The 23,621-nt window shown below is 38.1% G+C and overlaps 1 protein-coding gene across 6 annotated transcripts in view; it reads left to right on the forward strand.

The window, feature by feature from the left end:
* The window catches only part of TATDN1 (TatD DNase domain containing 1), a 31,470-nt gene that overhangs the window by 6,171 nt on the left and 1,678 nt on the right, over positions 1-23,621 (forward strand). For 2 of the 6 annotated variants that reach the window (XM_019973419.2, XM_070802484.1), the window contains 9 exons: positions 1,128-1,177; positions 2,565-2,628; positions 3,708-3,851; positions 3,955-3,997; positions 12,600-12,685; positions 12,766-12,806; positions 17,891-17,967; positions 21,316-21,386; positions 22,646-22,772. In XM_019973419.2, the coding sequence (XP_019828978.2) occupies positions 1,128-1,177; positions 2,565-2,628; positions 3,708-3,851; positions 3,955-3,997; positions 12,600-12,685; positions 12,766-12,806; positions 17,891-17,967; positions 21,316-21,386; positions 22,646-22,772 (703 nt within the window). Of the gene's footprint in view, position 1; positions 21-1,127; positions 1,178-2,564; positions 2,705-3,707; positions 3,852-3,954; positions 3,998-12,599; positions 12,686-12,765; positions 12,807-17,890; positions 17,968-21,315; positions 21,387-22,645; positions 22,773-23,621 lie in introns of those variants that run through there. The other 4 variants (XM_070802486.1, XM_070802487.1, XM_019973418.2 and 1 more) reach the window with 4 other exon arrangements.

Below are 23,621 nucleotides of genomic sequence, written 5' to 3' on the forward strand. Positions count from 1 at the left end.
TACCTCTTTGGAAAAGAAAGGTAGTTCGAGAAATGAAGAGCAGTTGATGGGGTGGTTGAAGAAGGCTGTAGGGGAATTGGCTCCCACCTTCGTCACTCTTGGGACATCCTGTCCTCTCAGAATGGACAAAGACCAGTATTTGGTGTGGGCGGGGATTTGAGGGTTAGATGTGTTTGGGGTTGTGTTTTTTTTAATGCTAATCTTGTGAAAACAGCTGATAGATGAATGGAAAACTAGATGAATATTACTGTATGTGGGACGAAGCTTTTCTCGTAGTCCCATTAACTGCTTCCTATAATTTTAATTGCTTTATAATTTGACAGTGGGACCACATAGGTAATAATCTGTTAATTTGCTTTTTGTGTGGGTTCATTTCAGATTTCTGGGGATACCAGTGTACATCTTTGTGTCTCAGGGCAGCAGTCTGGGAAGAGTAATTTGGTACTTAACTGTAGGCCTCCTTATCTAGTGTTTGACTATGGGTGATGGCAGAAATGTATGGTATGTTCATACAGTACATTCCAACTTTCTGGATTATCTCCCTCCCTTATACTGTGATTCACTTAAATATCTATATAAAGTATGGTCTCAAGCTAGGACAGGTTGCCTGAGAGTCTAGAGGCCTTTAGTTAAAGGAAGCTAGCCAGTGAACATAATTTTCATACTAAACTGCCCCAAGGAAGAAGTTAACTTACCCTGAATATCAGGGTCCAAAAAAGTTTATAAAGATGTGCCTAAATGAGAAAATTAAGATTTGGGCCAGTTAGAAACTAACAGCAGTATCAGGTAGAGGTGCAGGCCTATTGTAAATCAGTATAGTTTCCATTTACTATCATTGAAATAAAAGCTTCTAAATAAAAAAAAGCAAACCGTAAACCCAAACAGACTTTTCGCCCTTTTGATCAACAAAACAGAAGTACAGTTCACCTATTTTGCCTTATATGGGTTTCTTTTTTTTTTTCTTAAGGTATTGCTAGGTCTTATTATATGATAAGCACTTATCAAATAGTATTGATTTCACTTGGATTTAGTAACTGTGATTTCTATGTATTCAATATAGGATAATTAAATTATAGGTAAGTGAGTTTTTATTTACCAGATTTTAATGTGGGCTTCATCTCTTGCAGATGACTTACAGGACGTAATAGAGAGAGCTGTTCATATTGGTGTTAAAAAGGTAACGTTTCATTTTTGTTATTATGATTTAAAAAAAAACACCTAAATATTGGTTAAAATACTGCAATGAGAAAGAGCCAATGCCACACTTAGCATTTTGTGATATGTATTGTTATATTAGCAAGTTAATGAAATAAAATATCAAAATTTTATGTTCTCATCAGTTTAAGTGACACACACCTTGTGGGTGGTTCTTCCATGTGATCAGAAATTTAGTAAATGGCCAAGTCTTCTTGAAGAAGTTTTTTAAAATCCATCTGAATTACTAGGTTTCTTAAGGGGCAACTATTAGTAGATTTTATAACATAATTTAGCTTTGGTTAGAAGTAAGCAGGCTACAGTCCATGGGGTCGCTAGGAGCCAGACATGACAGAGCGACTTCACTTTCCCTTTTCACATTCATGCATTGGAGAAGGAAATGGCAACCCACTCCAGTGTTCTTGCCTGGAGAATCCCAGGGACGGGGGAGCCTGGTGGGCTGCCATCTATGGGGTCGTATAGAGTCGGACACGACTGAAGCGACTTAGCAGCAGCAGCAAGCAGTCATCAAAAAGATATATCTCTAATCACTGTGTTTAGCTTTTATACTATGTACAACATTTCAAGCAACTGTGAGAACACTTTAATTTTTGTGGTAATAATTTGATAATCAGGAGAATTCCTACTACTTTTACAGAGTTCTAAGCAAATGAATTTTAGCTCAGTGTCAAATTGTTTGAATAGATATTTCTCTTTAACTGGCATTTTTTAAAGTAGCAAGCTAGCCCACACATGAGCACAGGGAATAAGATTTGAGTTCCATAAGGCTTCCTGGTAGCTCAGTGGTAAAGAATCCACCTGCCAGTGCAGAAGACAAAAGTTCGATCCCTGATCTGGGAAATCCCACATGCCGTGAAGCAGCTAAACCACTGGATGAGCATGTGCTTTAGAGCTGGGAGCCGCAACTACTGAGCCCACACACCCTAGATAGAGCCCAGGCTCTGCAACAAGACAGTCCCCCACAATGAGAAACTCCGCCACCAAAACCAGAGCGCAGCCCCCGCTCACCACAACTAGAAAAAAGCCCGCACAGCTATGAAGACCAGCCCAGCCAAAAATAAAAATAATGAGTAAATAAACTATATATATATATATACATACATATACACACACAGAGACATATATATATGAAGATTTAAGTTCCATAGTGTGATATCAGGGCATTTAGTAGCTACTGCTTGTAAGTTAAATAAACCTCAGTTTTAAAAAGTGACCAGTTGAGTTCTGCAGGTTGGTGTGTGACAGTCGAAGAGAGAGAAGCGTTTTGGGAAAAAAAAGCAGGAAAGCATGTTTGGGAAACTTGTTGACACTCTGTTAAAGTGGACTTATTTTATTCCTTTCTGTTTCAGTTTATGATTACAGGTGGAAATCTACAAGACAGTAAAGATGCACTGCATTTGGCACAAACAAATGGTATCCTCATATTACTTTTACCTCCCACAATGTGAATTAAGTTATTTTGAAGAAGTCTTTCTGAGAACTGCCTCAGGTACAGATACAGCAGATCATGACTGTAGACACAGCAGGAAGATAGACTGATTAAGATGAAAAGATTAAAAGTGCCCATTGTCATATCAGATGAGCCCTCTTGTATTTAATAAGGATTATTTTAAGATTTCAGTTAATGAGAATTAAGTTCACTAGGCATAGAATTTAACCTCAGATATTCCCGATACAGAATTTTTGTGTGTATACTGTAATATGTTTAAGATATGAGTTGCTTTTTATTTGCTCTTTAACTTAAGCTACAAAAGATCATTTATTAAAATATTTATCATTCAGATCAGAGACACTGTGTAAGACCCCAGGAATGCAAGTAATAATTTAGTATATAACCCTTCATATGCTCACTTTATAGGCTAAATACAGGCATATGAACATAAAGTTTTGGAGTTGATTCCTACAAGAACCCTAGTTATATAAAACATCCTCCTTTATCTGGCGTTTATTTATTTAACCTTTTTGTTGTTTGTTTTTGCTGGGGAGGGGCCAGGAGCGTACTTCATGTGCTTGACACTAAAGAATTAGGCATTCCATGTTATTTTTCAAAATACTGATTTATTCATTAAAAGCTGTTATTTATTAAAATCTTTTGAAAATGCATACTTTAGGATTCACTGACACTTCAGTGATTAAAGTCCTAAAAACATCTTCCCAGAGGCTTTTGATGTGTATAAGAATATTACCTTCCATACATAATATTACTTCCACAGTACCTTCCTTACTCGTTATCCCCAAACAGATAGGCTTTTAAAAGTTCTCGGTTCTTCCACTCCTCTGCATGTTAAAGCAGTTTTCATATTCATGTCCAAAATTGGCATTAGTATTCCAAAAATTCTTATGATTAATCTAGTGCATTTCTGATAGTTTGACTAGTTTATGGATATTGTTAAAAATGGACCAGTTGAAATTATGTGATATTCTTTTTTCATATTAAATATAAATACGGAAAAAATACTTTGAAAATAATCCTAAGCATTATTTTGTGCTAGATATGTTTTTCAGCACCGTTGGGTGTCATCCTACAAGATGTGATGAATTCGAAAAGAATGACCCTGATCATTACCTGATGGAGTTGCTGAATCTTGCTGAAAGCAACAAGGGGAAAGTTGTAGCCATAGGGGAATGTGGACTTGGTCAGTGTCAACTCATCCCGTTCGCGTGACTCAGTTTGGGAAAATAGCTGATTTGTTCTTTACAAGTCATGAGTAATTCTTGATTCTTTTTTATCTTTTAAAGATTTTGACCGACTACAGTTTTGTTCCAAAGATACTCAGCTCAAGTAAGGAAATTTATTGTCTTTAGAAATTTTTGTAAAATCTTAAGGGTGGTTTTTAAACAGTTTTTATCAGTTCAGAATGTAGTTAGGTTAAGCTTCAGAGTTTTTTTTTTTTCCTTTTGTATATAAGAAGTTAAGCGAAACAGATTCCATGCACGCTTGTATGGAATTTGTGAGGGGTGGAAGAATGCGGTTCCCTATTGGTTTAACCATCTAATTTATTAGAAACAGGGATGATTTTTACATGCTAGACTTTTGATTTTTGTTTGTTTGATAATAAGTGCATTCATACATGAACAATTCCAGTGAAATAAATTCAGTTGTGGGGCATATGACTTAAAAGATATTTTTAAAAAAGAGTATAGGGTCAATTACCAAAGCTACAAAAGCATATTTCACTCTTATTGGGCTTTGGATATTGTGATTGGAAGTTGCAAATCCTTTTGTAGGAGCCATGTTGAGAGTGGTGTCTTCTGAGAAAACGCCAAGCTCACAAGCTTCAGAGACCTCCTATAATACCATTGCCTATAGCTGTTAGTTGGAGTTCCTGTCGCCAGACTGTTGGGTTGTGTTGAAGGCTGAAAAGAAAAATTGTGTCATGGGCTTAATTTAGGACCTAAGCATTTTGTTGAGTTTCAGGTACAGTGTATTATCAGATGGTAAAACAGAATGAGCTTCTGGAGGAGGCTAATTTAGGTATTCATCTATTCAGTGAATATTTATGGGGTGGTATGTGCCAGAACCTGCTGGGAACTCATAGCATACAGAACTATAAATAAGGTGTAATATCTGCTCCTCAAGCATTTAAGAATAAACAGCCCTTCATCCTGCTTAGGTTCTCAAACAAGACAGAGGAGTCTGGATCAGATTCTCTCTTCAGATACTGTCTAGCTTGCTCATAATATTTAATAGCCATTTTTGTCATATGATCTTGGATTAAGCCAGTGCTTGGTGGCCTGAAGGGGCTTTGTAAATTATGCCTGCCAGAAGTGTGCTTCCTCTTGCGCTCCCCTGCCTGCACACGACAGCCCCAGTGTGTCTGGCCCACGTGAAGTGCCTGCAGTGAGGAGCAGACTGACAGCGAGTCTGTCGCACCCTGGACTCCAGGGTCCAGAGTTCCTGAAGGACCATAACCACCTGACACGATGGGGTGATGTTCTATGGACCTTTCCTTTCAGGCTCCATGGTAATAGAGCCTTTCAGAGCTGTTTAGTTGGTAGCTTGTTATTTGCTGTGTTTTTTCAGGGACACTGACTGATTACTGGTAGGATTACTAAATCTCTGTACCTCTCCTGAATACCATGTAGGTCAGTTCACTTAACCTTAGAAGTTCACACATTCACACTTAAATAGAGGAGCAGTTGTCTGTAATAGTTTCTTAGGTTAAGCCTGCAGGTCATAATACCTCCACTTTCATGGCTGTTTTTGGTCGAGATGAGCCTCAGGAAGTGAACAGATCATGTGGTGTGATCATCAAGGGCAGTGGCAGAGTCCCCCAAGATTTCTTGCCCTTGACTTTATCCAGATGACATAAACTGATTCTGATATGCAGCCGAAATGCTTTAAACCTGATTTTTGCATGTGTTACATGAAAACACTGATAGTATCAGCTCTGCGGATACTTTACCATCATCTTGAGATTGGAACTTAAAAACAGAATATGTATAGCAGTGCATAGTTCATGGGCGCCTGTGGTGGGTCAGTGGTAAAGAACCCGCCCGCCAGTGCAGGAGACTCAGGTTCGAGAGCTGCCCTGTGTTGGGAAGATCCCCTGCAGAAGGAAATGGCAACCCTCTCTGGTATTCTTGTCTGGGAAATCCCACGGACAGAGGAGCCTGACAGGCTACAGTCCATGGGGTCAGAAAGAGTCAGACAGGACTTAGCAACTAAACAACAACGTATAGTTTATGCTTCAGCACACATGCCAATTGTCCAGGTGCTGTCCTGTAAGAGAGAGTGAAATTCCGTTGGTTAAGTAAATGATTATCAAGTGTCTCCTCGGTCTGATACAAAGAAGAATATGGCAAAAGCCATCACAATATTGTAAATTATCCTCCAATTAAAATAAATACAATTTTAAAAAAAGAGTTGGTTCTTATGCCTCTACAGACAATAGAGGACATAAATAATTAAATTGGTTGGAAAAGCTATCAGAAAGTATGTGAACAGCAGAGGGAAGGACTCACTTTCTGGGGCAGTCAGATGGCTTTGCTGAGGTGACAGGATGTGACCGAGGCCTCTTCCAGAGCAGGTAAAGCTAAGGACAAACTAAAGTACCGTAGAAATTTTAAATAGATGGGCAGTTCAGTTTGAGATTTCATTTTCTTATAAAACATCAAATTACAGTTAAAAAAAAAACTCACCAGTAGTGATTGTATTTGGATTGTTGTCATAGATAGCTATGTTATCTACCTTTGCTTCCTCCTTTCCCATAAGGTGTACCGACGGCATCACCCCTATTCTCTGCCATATAGCACTCTGTCCTTGTTACAGCATTTCTCACACTGTAATAAGTGGGTTTGTGTTAACCCCTTCCACTCCCACAACGCATTAGCGTCTGAGTTCTTCAAAGGCACAGACCAAGTCTTCCTCATGTTCTAGTTCCTATGCCACCTAGCACAGTACTCTGAGCATGATGTAAATGTGCACAGAATTTTTAATAATGAGGGAGGCATCTTTCTGATGCCTATAGAGCATCATGGATAAAAAGTTTATAATTCAGCTTTTACTGTTGAGTCTGTTGGAAGAATTTAGACTTTGGTCTGTGCTTACATACGCCAGTTGTCCACCTGACACAATTACTAGAGTGCAATTTGTCATTGTTTTGCTTTTTAAAGTAAAAATGTATAGTCAAGAAAATGATGTATGAGAAGAGACAAATAGAAAATAAATTAGTATAATGGATTAAGGAGGAGGCAAGACCAAAAAAAAAACAAAAAACAAACAAACAAACCTGCTACTATGCTAGACAAAATACCTGAAAAAACAAACAAAAAAAGGCAATAGATAACGTCGTATTAAAAATAAGACCTTTTGAGTCAGCAGATCTTTATGTTTGAATCATACCTGCCTTTTGGTGTTTTCCTTCGTAGATTTCAATTTGCTCGTCTTCAAAACGGGGATACTGTGCCTACCTTTCTTAACACTGGGTGTGTAAAGTCCCTTGTGCTGTGCCCGACAGAGAGTCAGTACTGAATAAGTGTTAGAAATACTGCCATTCTAAAAGAAGACACTGGCTATAGTTTTTGTTTGGGGCTTTTGAAAAGCAAGTAGATAGGAAAAGGCCTGACTTAGATATGGAAAGATTAGCCTTTAAGCATACCCTGCATTTTTGGTTGCTTTGCCTGGTGCTGCACTCCTTTTTTGTTGCAGGTTAAGAGTTACGTTCATTTGAGTGGGAGGAATTTGCTTTGGGCATTTTTCTTGGGATTTTAGAATGTTGATACTGTGCAGTCATATTTAATCAGACATCAGACAGAATTTCAAAATAATCATTTGGGGCTTTAAGGAACATAAGGGCTGATGGCATGGAGTGTCTGTCTCACTCTCCCATTTGGCTGAGGCAGGATTAACACTGGATTAAGGTGTCCTGCTGGAATGCTTAGGTTTTGGATTTACATCAAGCCAAATTGCAGGCATTCCTCGGAGATATCAGGGGTTCAGTTCCAGACCATCACAACAGAGCAAGTCACGGGCATGTTTTAGTTTCCCAGTGCATATAAAAGTTAGGTTTACACTGTGTCGTAGTCTGTCAAGTACGTGATAGGATTATGTCTTAGAAAACAATATACAGACTTAAAAAATGCTTCATTGCTGAAAAATGAAGCTAAGCATTTCACTGCTAACCATCATCTGAGACTTCAGCCAGTCTTTTTGGTGGCTTTTTGCTGGTAGAGGTCTTGCCTCAGCGTTGATGGTTGTTGACTGACCAGGGTGGTGGCTGCAGCAATTTCTTAAAATAAGACAACGATGACGTTTGCTGCGTTGACTCTTCTGTCACGAACTGTTTCTCTGTAGCATGCAGTGTCGTGTGGGAGCATTTTACCCACAGTAGAACCTCTTTCAAAATAGGAGTCAGGCCTCTGAAACCCTGCCACCGCTTTATCAAACTCAGTTTATGTCATGTCATTTCAGCAGTCTTCACAGCATCTTCACCGGGAATAGATTTCATCTCAAGAAACAACTTTCTTTGCTCATCCATATGAAGCAACTTCTCATCCATTAAAGTTTTATCATAAGATGATGCAGTTCAGTCACATCTTTAGGCCCTGCTTCTAATTCTGGTTCTCTTGCTATTTTCATCACATTTGTAATTACTTCCTCCACTCAAGTTTTAAACCCCTCAGGGTCATCTATGAGGGTTGAAATCAACTTTTTCCAAACTCCTGTTAATGTTGAGATTTTTACCTTTTCCCACAAATCATGAGTGTTCTTAATGGCATCTAGAATGGTGAATCCTTTCTAGGTTTTCAGTTTATTTTGGCCAGATCCATCAGAGGAATTATTATCTATGGCAGCTATAACTTTACAAAATGTTTTTCTTAAATAATAAGACTAGAAAGTAAAAATTACTCCTTGATCCATGGGCTGCAGAATGGATGTTGTGTTAGCAGGCATGAAAACAACATGAATCTCATTGTACATCCCCATCAGTGCTCTGGGGTGAGCGGATGCATTGTCAGTGAACTGTAGTATTTTGAAAGGGATCTCTTTTTCTGAGCATTGTCTTCAGCAGTGCACTTAAAATATTCAGTAAACCATGTTGTAAACACATGCTCTCATCTAGGCTTTTGTTCGGAGAAGGCAATGGCACCCCACTCCAGTGTTCTTGCCTGGAAAATCCCATGGGCGGAGGAGCCTGGTAGGCTGCAGTCCATGGGGTCGAGAAGAGTCGGGCAGGACTGAGTGACTTCACTTTCACTTTTCACTTTCATGCATTGGAGAAGGAAATGGCAAGCCACTCCAGTATTCTTGCCTGGAGAATCCCAGGGACAGAGGAGCCTGCTGGGCTGCCATCTATGGGGTCGCAGAGTCGGACACGACTGAAGCGACTTAGCAGTAGCAGTAGCAGCAGCAGGCTTTTGTTATTCCCTTTGTAGAGAATAGGCAGAGTAGATTTTTAGCATAGTTCTTTTTTTCTCCTTTCCCTTCCCACCCCTTACCCCCGCACTGTTTTGGCCGCATCATGTGGCATGAGGAACTACCCTGACCAGAGATCAAACCCATGCACCCTGCAGTGGAATCAGAGAGTCTTAACCACTGGACCACCAGGGAAGTCCTAGCATAATTCTTAAGGGTCCTAGGATTTTCACGTTGGTAAGTGAATATTGGCTTCAACTTAAAAGTCACTAGTTGCATTAGCCTCTGACAAGAGTGTGAGTGTATCCTTTGAAGCCAGGCATTGACTTCTCCTCTCTAGCTATGAAAGTCCTTGATGGTATCTTTTTTTTCAACATAAAGCTGTTTCATCTGCATTGAAAATCTGTTGTTGAGTATAGTGACCTTCATTAATTATCTTCACTAGATCTCTGGATACCTTGCTGCAGCTTCTACATGAGCACTTGCTATTTCACCTTGCACTTTTTAAAAAAAAATTTTTAATTGGAGGATAATTCCTTCACAATATTGTGATGGTTTCTGCCATGCATCAACATGAATCAGCCATAGATATACATATGTCCCCTCCCTCTTAAACCACCTTTAAACCAGACTTCGTGCTTGTCTTAAGAATTGCTGCAGCCACCCCAAACTTCATCTTGTACTTTTATGTTATAGAGATAACATAGAGGTTTTCTTAAACCTCACAAAGCACCCTCTGCTGGCCTCAGACTTTCCTACTGCAGCTTCCTCACCTCTCTCAGCCTGCATAGAACTGAAGTTAATCAGGATCTTGCTCTGGATCAGGCGTTTAGCTTAAGGGAATGTTATGGCTGGTTTGCTCTAATATCTAGACCACTAAAACTTTCTCCATGTCAGCAGTAAGGCTGTGTTGCTTTCTTATCATTTGTATATTCAGGGGAATAGCACTTTTGTTTCCTTTAGGAACTTTAACTTGGCGTTTACAACTTGGCTAACTGACTCAAGAGGCCTAGCTTTTGGTCTGTCTTGGCTTTAAAAGTGCCTCCCTTGCTAATCTTAAATATTTCTAGCTTTTGATTTAAAGTGTGAGACCCGAAATGCTTCCTTTTATTTGAACACTCAGAGGCCATTCGTTGTAGGATTATTAGTTGGCCTAATTTCAATGTTGTTGTGTCTCAGGGAATAGAGAGGCTCAAGGAGAAGAAGAGAGCCGAGGGGACACACACACTGTTGATCAGTTTTGCTGTCTGGTATGGGCAAGGTTTGTGGCACCCTAAAACTACAATTATAGTGAGATCAAAGATCACTGGTCACAGATCCAATCATGAAAATACGGTAATACAATACAGTACAAATATGATCATGAAAAAGCTTGAAATATTACAGGAATTATCAAAATGTGACACAGAGACACAAAGTGAGCAAATGCTATTGGAAAAATGGCACCAATAGACCTGTTTCATGTGGAGTTGCCACAAACCTTCAATTTGTAAAAAAAAAAAACAAAAACCAAAAAACAGTATCTGAGCAGCTCAATAAAACAAGATATGTCTGTAATAATTACTGGTACTCTGAAGTTGAACTTTTCAAGCTCTTGTCCTTAGCTTTTGTTGACCCTGAAATCAAAGAAGCAGTACTACAACCAGAAGCAAATTAAAACTTTGCTAAAAAGAGCAAATCTAACTGAAGTAAAGATTAATTCCCATTTCTGAATTTTTAAAAACCCTAAATAAAAGAAGCTGAGAAGTCTCTTAATAGGTGCCACTTCCTGCCCTTTAGCTTCTGTTATTCCATTACCACTGTGGGTTGTTTTTCCTTTAAAGCCAATAGTCATAGGATGTTAAGTACCAATTATCCTCAATTTGTATTATTAGGAATGATGTTTTACCTCTTAGTTTTCTTATATAATACCTAGTTATTAGCTTGAGCACATCAACCTTTCTTTCCTCAAAGTATATAAAATCCCTGTAAGCATATTGGGCATCTGTTATTTTCATAAATTGTGCTTTTGCCTCCTCTGTGATAGGAAGGCTTATTTCCAAGCTGATCATTAGATTCTGTAAATCTGTGTCTTGGTTGTGTGGCTGTGTGTAGCCAGAAGCCAGATACAGAGTGAAGTTTACATAATGACTAGAGAACACTTCACTGCTGACATTTGAATTACTTTAGAGGTTGAAGTAATGACTAGTAGTAATTATTAAAATATTTTTTTCTTCCAAGTGTTTGTTTATATTTCCTACACTGTGAAGTTTCAGCACCATGATAATTAACTGAAAGTATTTTTACTTATTCTAGTCCAGCAGAATCTGAAACAAAAAACAAAAAAATGATGGATAATACATAGACCACCAACTTCAGGATGACTGTTTCTTTGAGAAGTACATTTCTATTTCTGATTTTAAAATTGAAGACTGTCAAGAGTTTTACAAAGGAGGTGCTCTAGGAAAATAGTTGTCTAGCATTTCCAGGAGATGGGATATAGGAAAACACAGCAAAGGAAATTTAAGTTAAATAGAAAAGTTGTTCTTCCAAACACCTTAATAAAAGCTAAACCCTTGTCTGCAACTCCTGGTTGAGCTTAAATTGCATGACCATTAATGAAATCGAGAGGGACCACCACTGAAATGAAAGGAGACATGAACTTCCACCTGTCATGTCCTGTGATATTGTCATTATATGAAAGCCTCTTGTGTGTTGTGATCTTAGACAAGGTCATATACCCGCTCTGACATCAGCTCTTTCCTATTCTAGGGTTACTTTGAGGATTAGATGAGATAATGGTATGAGGCGCTTGAAAAACCTTTTTCTAAAGTCCTTTAAAATGTTCAGGACTGCCACTTTATCATGTAGTTTTCATTTTTCTGAAAGAGTATTGCAGTTTTTGTGCTCATTCGTTTGATAAATCCTCTGCGTTGTTTTTCAGGGACTCCTCCTTTTTGCTCAGTGGCAGTAACTTCTTGTATAACAGCACGTGAAAACCACTGAGTGTAACACCTGGCTGCTCCCTGGGATGAGTTGATTCCCACTGGAGGTGGCCAGCCAGCTTTGGGGACAAGGAGCTGGCCGCATCTCTTCTGCCACCAGCACCTGCTTTGGGGGAAGGGATCCATGGGTATTAGGGGGGTGTCCACTTCATTTGTTGGGATTTAGTCAGAAAGCTAGTTAAAAGTAATTATTTGGGGGAAAACAGTCCCCATCACTGTAAACTTAAACCTTATATAGCTCTTTACTTCCAGCAATGAGATGGTAAAGAACTACCTAATTACCTGGCAGTTATAATGGAAAAACTAACAGACATTTCTGAAAATAATTTTGTAATCCCAGAAAATCAAGTATCGCTTTAGGGAGTCTTTATAAAAGCCTTTGGCTAGGTCTCATGTATTTTAAATGCCTGAATTCACTATTTCTGTTCTATAATTTCTAGAGAATAAAAGTCCTTTAACTTAAAAATCATTTGGCAATTATCTTTCTCATGCTAAAATAAAATTCTTAATGAGGAAAAAAATTTTTTTTTTGCATCATGCAGGTATTTTGAAAAACAGTTTGAACTGTCAGAACAAACGAAATTACCCATGTTTCTTCATTGTCGGAACTCACATGCTGAATTTTTGGGTGAGCTAAAGCTAATATCATATAAGAATTTGCAGAAATCAAACTATTTGCTAAAAGGTATTTCTGTTTTAAATTCACAGACATAATGAGAAGAAATAGAGATCGGTGTGTAGGTGGAGTGGTAAGTATAGAAATTACTTTTAATGATGCACAAAAGCACCTTGGTTATTAAGGTTGGCCACTACAAAGTAATTTAAATGTCAGCAATAAAGTTACTAAGGTTCTGCTCTCTCTTAAATTGAGGGCATATAAATTTACTGTTGAATCTATGGACCAGATAAGGTATAAATATAAACCACACTTTTTTAGTTGCATTTACTTTGTTCAGAGTACAAGAATGAGTACAGAATTCTGTTCACAAGAAAATCCCATGAATTTAGTTCTACACTTTGTAATTGTCTGCATGATCTTTTTCTCTGCTTCTTCCCTCAGCCATTCCTCAGTGTTTTTCCATTTAAATTTTGAGCAAAATATAAATTTAATATTTTAAAATATTTCAGCACTGTTTTCAGCTTTGCATTAATTTCTTGTAACTGTATTTGTTGTCACTCTGATTAGAGACATATTCTCATTTATGTAGTTTGCTTCTGTGAGCTGTGGTCATTCAGTTCCATAAATATTATCTAACACTTAGCTCAGATAGCCATAGCATTTTTTTTTTTTTTTGAATCACAGACTCCTTTGAAAATTGCCTCAGAAAAATGCTCATGTCTACAATTTTCACGTGTAATTTTAGGGGAGACTCACTGATCTCTAGCAAAGCTGTTGCCCAGGTGTATGAAATCCCATAGTTATACTGTGCCAGAAAAGGTGGTGGAGCTGGCAAGGAGCGCATACTGTATGCCCACACTGCATTGCTTTGATAGTTTTGTGTATATTTTCTCAAGGTTTTAGCCTCTGCTTCCTAGTTCATACTACTAGTGATATGCACATTTCCTGCACTGCTCTGCTGTTTCCATCCTGCACACTTTCATCTGTCCTTTCAGTCAGTTCAGTCGCTCAGTCGTGTCCACCTCTTTGTGACCCCATGGACTGCAGCACGCCAGGCTTCCTTGTCCATCACCAACTCCCAGGGCTTGTTCAGATTCATGTCCATTGAGTTGGTGATGCCATCCAGCCATCTCATCCTCTGTTGTCCCCTTCTCCTCGTGCCTTCAATCTTTCCCAGCATCGGGGTCTTTTCCAGTGAATCAGTTCTTTGCATCAGGTGGCCAAAGTATTGGAGTTTCAATTTCAACATCAGTCCTCCCAATGGATATTCAGGACTGATTTCCTTTAAAATTGACTGGTTTGATCTCCTTGCAGTCCAAGGGACTCTCAAGAGTCTTCTCCAACACCACAGTTCAGTGCTCAGTTTTCTTTATGATCCAACTTTCACATCCATACATGACTATTGAAAAAACGATAGCTTTGACTAGGTAGACCTTTGTCGACCAAGTAATGTCTCTGTTTTTGAATATGCTGTCTAGGTTTCTCATAGCTTTTCTTCCAAGGAGCAAGCGTCTTTTAATTTCATGGCTGCAGTCACCATCTGCAGTGATTTTGGAGCCCCAGAAAATAAAGTCTGTCATTTTTTCCATTGTTTCCCCATCTATTTGCCATGAAGTGATGGGACTGGATGCTGTCATCTTAGTTTTTTGAATGTTGAGTTTTAAACCAGCTTTTTCACTCTCTGCTTTCACTTTCACCAAGAGTCTCTTTAGTTCTTCACTTTCTGCCATAAGGGTGGTGTCATCTGCATGTCTGAGATTATTGATATTTCTCCCGGCAATCTTGATTCCAGTTGTGCTACATCCAGCCTGGCATTTTGTATGATGTACTCTGCATATATGTTAAATAAGCAGGATGACAATATACAGCCTTGATGTACTCCTTTCCCAATTTGGAACAGTCTGTTGTTCTGTGTACAGTTTTAACTGTTGCTTCTTGACCTGCATACAGATTTCTCAGGAGGCAGGTAAGGTGGTCTGGTATTCCCATGTCTTTAAGAATTTTCCAGTCTGTCATGATCTACAAAGTCAAAGGCTTTGGCGTAGTGGATAAAGCAGATGTTTTCTGGAACTCTTGCTTTTTCTGTGATTCAGCAGATACTGGCAATTTGATCTCTGCTTCCCTTGCCTTTTCTCAATCCAGCTTGAACACCTGGAAATTCTTGGTTCATGTCCTGCTGAAGCCCAGCTTGGAGAATTTTGAGCATTACTTTGCTAGTATGTGAGATGAATGCAATCATGAGGTAGTTTGAACATTCTTTGGCATTGCCTTTCTTCAGGATTGGAATGAAAACTGACCATTTCCAGTCCTGTGGCCACTGCTTTTTCCAAATTTGCTGGCGTATTGAGTGCAGCACTTTCACAGCATCATTATTTTAGGATTTGAAATTCCTCAGCTGCAATTCAGTCACCTCCACTAGCTCTGTTCATAGTGATGCTTCCTAAGGCCCACTTGACTTTGGACTCCAGGATGTCTGGCTCTAGGTGAGTGATCACACCATTGTGGTTATCTGGGTCATTAAGATCTTTTCTATATAGTTCTTCTGTGTATTCTTGCCACCTCTTCTTAATATCTTCTGCTTCTGTTAGGTCCATACTGTTTTTTGTCCTTTATTGTGCCCATTTTTGCATAAAATGTTTCCTTGGTGTCTCTGATTTTCTTGAAGAGATCTCTAGTCTTTGCCATTCTATTGTTTTCCTCTATTTCTTTGCACTGATCATGTAGGAAGGCTTTATGGTCTCTCCTTCCTATTACTTGGAACTCTGCATTCAGATCGGTATATCTTTCCTTTTCTTGCCTTTTGCCTTCTCGTCTTAGCTATTTGTAAGGCCTCCTCAGCTATTTGTAAGACTTCCATTTTGCCTTTTTGCATTTCTTTTTCTTGGGGATGGTCTTGATCAGTGTCTCCTGTAGTGTCACAAACCTCCGTCCATAGTTCTTCAGGCACTCTTATCAGATTGAATCCCTTGAATCTATTTGACTTCCACTGTATAAGTGTAAAGGATTTGATTTAGGTCATACCTGAATGGTCTAGTGGTCTTCCCTACTTTCTTCAATTTCAGTCTGAATTTTTCAATAAGGAGTTCATAATCTGAGCCACAGTCAGCTCCCAGTCTTGTTTTTGCTGACCGTATAGAGCTTTCTCCATCTTTGGCTGCAAAGAACACAATCAGTCTGATTTCAGTATTGACCATCTGGTGATGTCCATGTGTAGAGTCTTCTCTTGTGTTGTTGGAAAAGGGTGTTTGCTATGACCAGTGTGTTCTCTTGGCAAAACTCTATTAGCCTTTGCCCTGCTTCATTCTGTACTCCAAGGCCAAACTTAAGCTGTAACTCCAGGTATCTCTTCAGTTCCTACTTTTTCATTCCAGTCCCCTATAATGAAAAGGACATCTTTTTTTGGTGTTAGTTCTAAAAGGTCTTGTAGGTCTTCATGGAACCATTCAACTTCAGCTTCTTCAGCATTAGTGGTTGGGGCATAGACTTGGATTACTGTGGTATTGAATGGTTTGCCTTGGAAACAAACAGAGATCATTCTTTCATTTTTGAGAACACACCCAAGTGCAGCATTTCGGACTCTTCTGTTAACTCTGAGGGCTACTCCATTTCCTCTAAGGGATTCTTGCCCACAGTAGAAGATATAATGGGTCATTAGTTCACTGATTGCTAAAATGTCAATGTTCACTCTTGACATCTCCTGTACTTTATACAGATGCCATCATCATCTGTACTTTACTGATGCTATAATTTGTCCTTTAGAAGCTGTCCTTGGGAATTGAGGGAGGCTTTCATTAATGCCCTTAAGATTATTAATGGCACTTAGAACCTTCAGGCTCTACCTCTCAGACCATTTTCTTTACTTGTAAATATAATTTATTTGGATGATTTTATAATATAGTTGGATACTCGGGTGGCACAGTGGTAAAGAATCTGCCTGCAATGAAGGAGACAAGGGTTTGATCCTGGGTCAGGAAGATCCCCTGGAGAAGGAAATGGCAAACCACTCTGGTATTCTTTCCTGGGAAATCCCATGGACAGAGGAACCTGGTGGACTGCAGTCCGTGAGGTCATAAAAGAGTGAGACACAATTTAGTGACTAAACAGCAACAATAATACAGTTGACCTTTGAACAGTGTGGTGGTGGTGGTTAGGGGCACTGACCCTGGTGCATCGGATATCCGTGTATAACTTAGTCAGCCCTGTGTATGCGCATGGCCCTCATGGTTCTGCCTCTGCAGATTAAACCAACAAAGGATCATGTAGTACTGTAGAATTTACTGCTGAAAAAAACCAGATGTAATTGGACCTTCTCAGTTCAGGCCTGTGTTGTTAAAGGGTCAGATGTAGTTTAAAAAAATTAACAGCAACAACAAATCCAACCTGTTTGACATTTATTTTAAAAATTGCCAAATAAAGAACTAATCTACAGTGGTTTATGAGGGTTGTATTTCAAATTATCTGGTGCTATCAGAGGCTCTGTTTCTTTCTATTCAGCTGAAAATGCTGAGAGGTAGAACCAACCCTTTTGAACAGCTGTGTTAAGTTTTCTTTATTTTTGAGAAACACATTATCCACAAGTGTGTTCAGACTCTAGATTCTGTATTAACATGACATCACTTGTTTAGTGTTTAAAGAAGTCATTTCACGTATTGTTTTGATTACATAAATAACAAATATATCAAAAAGTGTGAAAATTTTTGCTTTAACCTTTATCTTTGAAGGAGAAAAAGACCATCTTAATCCATTTTGCTTGAGCTGATATAGACTATGTAACAATTTACAATTTAATGATGTTCTTACAATCTCTATAGATCTTAAAGTTTGTCTCTTAATTCTCTCTTAGGGAGAAAAGTATCCTCTAACAGAAAAATGAACATCTAAAATTTTAAATAGTTGTGTACATGTCGCTTTAACTTATGCCTTGCCTAGAATGTGGCTCCCTCCTCCAGTCCCCTTCCTAGAGGTACAGAGACCTCAGCACAGCCACAGACAGAAATTCTAGGCAACCATCTCCTCCTTTCCTCATCACATTGGAGACAACAGGTTATAATTGTGCAATTTGATTTGAAAATAAAAACTGTAGTGGCCACCTTTGAAATCCCATGTTCCAAATATCCGTATTGCATTTATATTTTTATTTAGAAAGGCTTATTAAGGTTATTAAGAATTTTAAAGAAAAAGTATTATAATAAAATTGTGCCTTCATGTCCTTAGGTGCATTCATTTGATGGTACCAAGGAAGCAGCAGCTGCTTTGATGGACTTGGGTCTCTATATAGGGTTCAATGGTTGGTAGGTCCTTAAGTGCTTTTTTTTTTTTAACTTTTATATTAAACAGATTCCTTAAATTGTGTTATAGTGAAATGCTGATAAAGATTTAAATTTGTTTTATTAAAATTTGTGTTGCATTGATCTTGGTCTGTGCATTTTAGTAATAAATGTAAGAAACTAAATAGTATGTTACTATTCCAAATTAAAGCTCGAAAATTATAAACTGCCATCCTGTGTTCCAGTGATGGAAAACAATTTTCTGCTGAGGTCAGCAGCTAGCTTTCTCTAGCAATGCAGTTTATTTTCAGATCATTTTATCCCTTTAAAACATGTATGTGTTCCCAGCATTGCATATACATGAATGATATCCATCTGTGAGGGAAAGGTCACGCTATGACAGTCGTCTTCCGTCTCTGTAGGCCAAGAAACAGAGGCACAGAGAAGTTAGGATACAGGTGTAAAGTCACTCAGTGTGAGAACTTTATGCTCTTCCTCACTTGGTGACCTTCCTGCTTTTATACACACTTAAACTTCAGGCACCCAATGCAGTCCACTAGCATGCTGGGTCCCTGGGCTCAATTTCTTCCAAATGAGTTTTTTAATTTGGCGAGTTTTTACCAGTGTCTTTTCTCAGGATATCAGTGTAGCTCAGTAAATAAATTGCAAAATAGTAAGACTTCCTTCCCCTCTTCAGTGTTTTAGTTCATTATTTTTATTTTACTAAATTCCATTTTTGAGAATAGAAACATGAAATTATTTGCTCTAGAATTAAGACCTAAGTAAATGTCCTAGATGCTTCTTTCATATTTTAACCAGTGATTTAATTAATTTTATAGTACATTACAGGTGGCTCAGTAGTAAAGAATCCTGCTGCTAAGCAGAAGACAAGGGTTTGATCCCTGGGTCAGGAAGATGCCCTTGAGAAGGGAGTGGCAACCCACTCTAGTATTCTTGCCAGAAAAATCCCATGGACAGAAGAGCCTGGCAGGCTATAGTCCATCGTGTTGCAAAGAGTCAGACACAGCAGAAGCAGCAGCAGCACCCTTAAATGAAATTGTGGGTCAGCATACCCAGTTCTGGCCTGTCCCACAAGGAGCTTCCAGGAAGAATCTCCATTCAGAGAGCTGGCAGTAAAGTAGTCCTATTTACACAAGAGCAGAGGAAACCCAACATGGGCAACCCAGGCTTCCTTAAACATAACCAGGGAACCATCAGATAAATGAGGTGAACCAGCAGAAAGAAAGAGACCTAGATAAACAGAAAAATGAACATTAGAGGAAACTAGGGAAAAGCACTTTAAAAGAGATCCTATAAAGATTTGAGATGTTGCATCCATAAAATATGAACAGAATGCTACAGGAAAAATACAGAAGATCTTCTTAAAGATTAAGAAAAACTTTAAAACATTTTTAATTTTTAAAAAAGATTAAAAATTAATGTGTTAAAAATAATAGCACCACTGGAGGAAGCTAGGGAATCAACACACTTAAAAGACTTTTTTATTTACCTCTACCACTGAGTACCTAGTAGTCAGGAACTTTCGCTTTATACAGGTATTCTAGCTAATTAATGACAGGCTGATGGAAATTATAGTATCATCATTTTGCCAACTCCTTATGAACTAATCAGTCTAGGCAGTGGGCATCCACATCTGACTTAAAGGACAACTAGATATTATGTGCTTCTGGAGAGAAGATCATACATATGAAAATCTTGCCAAAAAATAAAATTCAACTTGAATCCGATCAAGATTCTGGATTGCACTTTAGAGCTCCTTGAAGAAATGCAGAGGACACAGGACCCTGTTAAAAGACAATGCACAGATGAAATCAAGACGGGGAGATTATCAGGGCAAACAACTGGATTTTTTCAACATATTTTACAGGGGGAAAAAAGAGATGCAGAACTTAATAGGTTAAGAAATTTAGAACACTGATGACCAACTGTAATATTTGTCCCTCATGTGAACCCTAGGTCAAACAAAAGGAGTAGGTATGACAATTTGAATACTAGATATGATATAGATATGATAGAGAGTTGGATTTTTCTTAACATAATAGTATTGTTTTTTAAAAAGTCCTTATGCTTAGAGATGTGTTAAAATGTTGAATCTATACTACATTTGGACTTTACTTATTGGGAGACAGTAGGGATAAGTGGATGCACAAGATTAATCAGGAGTTGATAATTGATGGGGTTAGATAATAAATACAGGCAGAGAGTTCTATATATTCTAGTTATGTATCTATTTGAAACTCCATAAATAGTTATAACAGGTCTTGAAATAAAAAGTGCAACATAAAGTATTAGTCATCATCACATTATATAGCAAACCATCCCAAAACTCATTGGCATATTACATTAAACTTTAACACATGGGTCTGAGTCAGGTGGGGTTTAATTGGTAATGTGAGCTCTCTGCCACAGGATACATGTTGGGTTCAGATCTTCACCCTGTGTTTTCATTCCGGACGCCTAGGCACCCGGGTAACAGCTACTTAGTGCTTGCTTATCTCAGAAGATCCTGAGTGCCACTGTAAATCACAAAAGTGCATTCCAAGCCTCTGGCCGTATCATCCCGTTAGTCAAAGCAAGTCTTGAGGCCATGGCCAGATTCAGGTTCCTTCTTCCTACTAAGAAATCATGGCAAAGGTGCAGATATATAATTCTGTCAAAGGAGAGAGAACTGGGACCAATAATCCAGTCTGTCTCAGAGTCAGAAAATGAAAATTAATCCCCCAGAAAAAGAGGTATGAAAGAAGCAGGGCCTAGGAGACCAATTCAGGAGTCCTAAACTTGACTAATAGAAGTCCTAGAGGGAAGAGAGAAAATGAAAGAGGAAACATCCTGTTTTTCCATAATGTTTTCCCTGAGTTAGGCATGGGGGGAAATCTCAATCAGAAGGTTCCAACTGCCTAAAAGGATGAAACAGTTTCATGCCCAAACACATTATCAAGTTTCAGAATGTCTAGAGCAATGGAAGATCGTACAAGTTTCCAGATTTGGGAGGGTGAGGAATGAGGGGTGCAGTTCAAAATCTTTAAAAGATGAACATAGACTGTTACAGAAAGTTACTGTATGACCAACTGATAAACATAAAAAATTTCATCCCCCCCCCCCCGCCCACACACACACACACACACACAGTTTCATCCCCTGAAGTCAGATCTGCTTGGAACAGATCTTAATCTAGATTCTATAAGGACAGGATGTGCAAACACTTTTCTAAAGTATACTTCCATTGTAGCCAACCAAAGTCCTTCAGGATTTTGGGTTAGTTTTGTAATCTGTTTTAGACAAGTTTATAGTATGAAAAAGTTGTTATTCATTAAATACACTTTTATATATGAGTAACTTTTCTTTTTAAAGCTCACTGAAAACTGAGGCTAATTTGGAAGTTCTAAAGTCAATACCTAGTGAAAAATTAATGATTGAGACCGGTAAGTTTGCTTTTAGAACTTAATTTTCATATTAAACCATACCCCCAAGACTTAGAGAAAAGTAATAACAAATATTTTATTTTGAAAAGCATGCTCAAACCTCAACAATTGTCAGAAAGTCTTTGGGGAGTTGTAATGGAAAAATATTCATGCAAGCAATTTTTTCAATTTAGAAGCTTGACTAAGCCTAAGCATTTAAAAATGTGAGATTATGTGGTAACTAAGGAGGTATTTTATTAAGTAAGAATGGGTTCAAAAACTATTCAGAATTTTTTTATACAATGGCTTAATTGTACAATACTTTTAAAGTAATGCAAACATTTAAATCAAATTGGGTTTAAGAATTTTAGAAATTTGTTGCCTCGGAATACAAAGTTCAGAGCTAAAAATTCTGTCTATAGCCTTAACTCGAGGCTCTTCTTATACACATGGAGTTTTTAAATAAGTCAAGACTGAGGCATTCTGAAGAAATCAGGTATATTTCCTTAGGGAAGTTATGAAAATTATTAATGGTTGTAAAATATGTAAACTATTTTAATCCTTAATAGAGAGTTAGGTAAGTAAATAATCCCAGTATTCAAAGCACAGTTGGGGACTTCCCTGGCAGTCCAGTGGTTAAGACTCCATGCTTCCAATGCAGGGGGCGTGGGTTTGATCCCTGGTCAGGGAACTAAGATCCTGCATGCCACACTGTGCAGCCAAAAAAAAAAGCCACTGTTTTACATTCAGTGGAGGCAAAAAAAGTTTTAAATGTTTTCATGTTACTACTGTATTTTGTTTTAGTTAGCTTTAGATCATTTTTTTTAAAGCATATTGTTAGTGGGGGAAGAGGAATAAAAGTTTTAAAAGAATTTGTACAGTTCAAGATTTTATCTTGTACTTTAAAAATTTTATTTTATTTAACTTTACAATATTGTATTGGTTTTGCCAAATATCAAAATGAATCTGCCACAGGTATACATGTGTTCCCCATCCTGAACCCTCCTCCCTCCCCATACCATCCCTCTGGGTCGTCCCAGTGCACCAAGCCCCAAGCATCCAGTATCGTGCCTCGAACCTGGACTGGTGACTCATTTCATATATGATATTATACATAACTTCTTGTACTTTTCTTAAAGCTGTTTTCTCTTGCCTTTTACCATTTAAGCTGAATCATGGCTTATCTTTTTTAGAGGTTATATAATAGTTTGATAATATTCACTAAAAAAATAATTTAAAAAGGTAAATATCTTTGAGAATCTTTCTTTGCTTATCTTTAGATGCACCTTGGTGTGGAGTCAAAAATACACATGCTGGATCAAAATATATAAAAACTTCATTTCCTACCAAAAAGAAGTGGGAAAACGGGCACTGTTTGAAAGACAGAAATGAACCCTGCCACATAATGTAAGTGTCTTGTTTTCATGGCCTTCAGAATATTAAAGTCAATCACCAATACTGTTTACAAAATGAATTCAAGGGACAGAATTAAAGGTGAAATCCAAATGAAGTTATCAAAGACCATTGTAATGCAGTGATTTGGAGGAATTTGTATCAGCTCGTTTTTTTTTTTCATACCCTCTCAACCCAAAGTGGTTTTATTATAGCAGTAAGAACTTTAAGTAATTCTGGTCATTTGTCATTTTGTAGGGAGGGGGAAAGCTCTTAAAGCTGTCCATAGATAGAATTACCGTACCTGGCTTAAGTTCTGTTATCTTGCAGGTTTCCTGCTGATGGTTATAAAAGCACAATCTTAGCAGGAGACCCAAATGATTTCACAGCTTGAATAAACCTAAGAAATAACACTGTTCTTTAAGCCTCTGAACAAAAGGACAAATCATAGAAAGGATTTCCTTTTTCCAACTGAAAAAAAGTGCAGAACTTTATAGAATTTTATTTCCTTGGGAAAATCAACATTTGCAAACTGAAAAATTTTAGACTACATTTCAGAAATAAACATGCCTCTGGTCTAATGCTAAATACTAATTAGCATCTATTAACAGTTTTGTTTTAATTATTTGAATAGAGATTTCCCCCCCACACACACACATACACACACACTTTAGATTGTAAATTCCATGAAATACATTCTGGAGCTCTTGTCAAGTATCAGAGGGGAGATACAGGTTACTGAGGCCACACGAAAGAATGAAGACCATTCCCACCCTTACCCCACCAGATAAGTAGGTACACTGTGCTGGGCACTTTGGGTAAGGCATTAAACAAGTCTGACAAAGATCCTCCTGGAGCAAACAA

The sequence above is a fragment of the Bos indicus genome, chromosome 14 (genome assembly GCF_029378745.1).
Source record: "Bos indicus isolate NIAB-ARS_2022 breed Sahiwal x Tharparkar chromosome 14, NIAB-ARS_B.indTharparkar_mat_pri_1.0, whole genome shotgun sequence".
Taxonomy (NCBI): Eukaryota; Metazoa; Chordata; class Mammalia; order Artiodactyla; family Bovidae; genus Bos; species Bos indicus.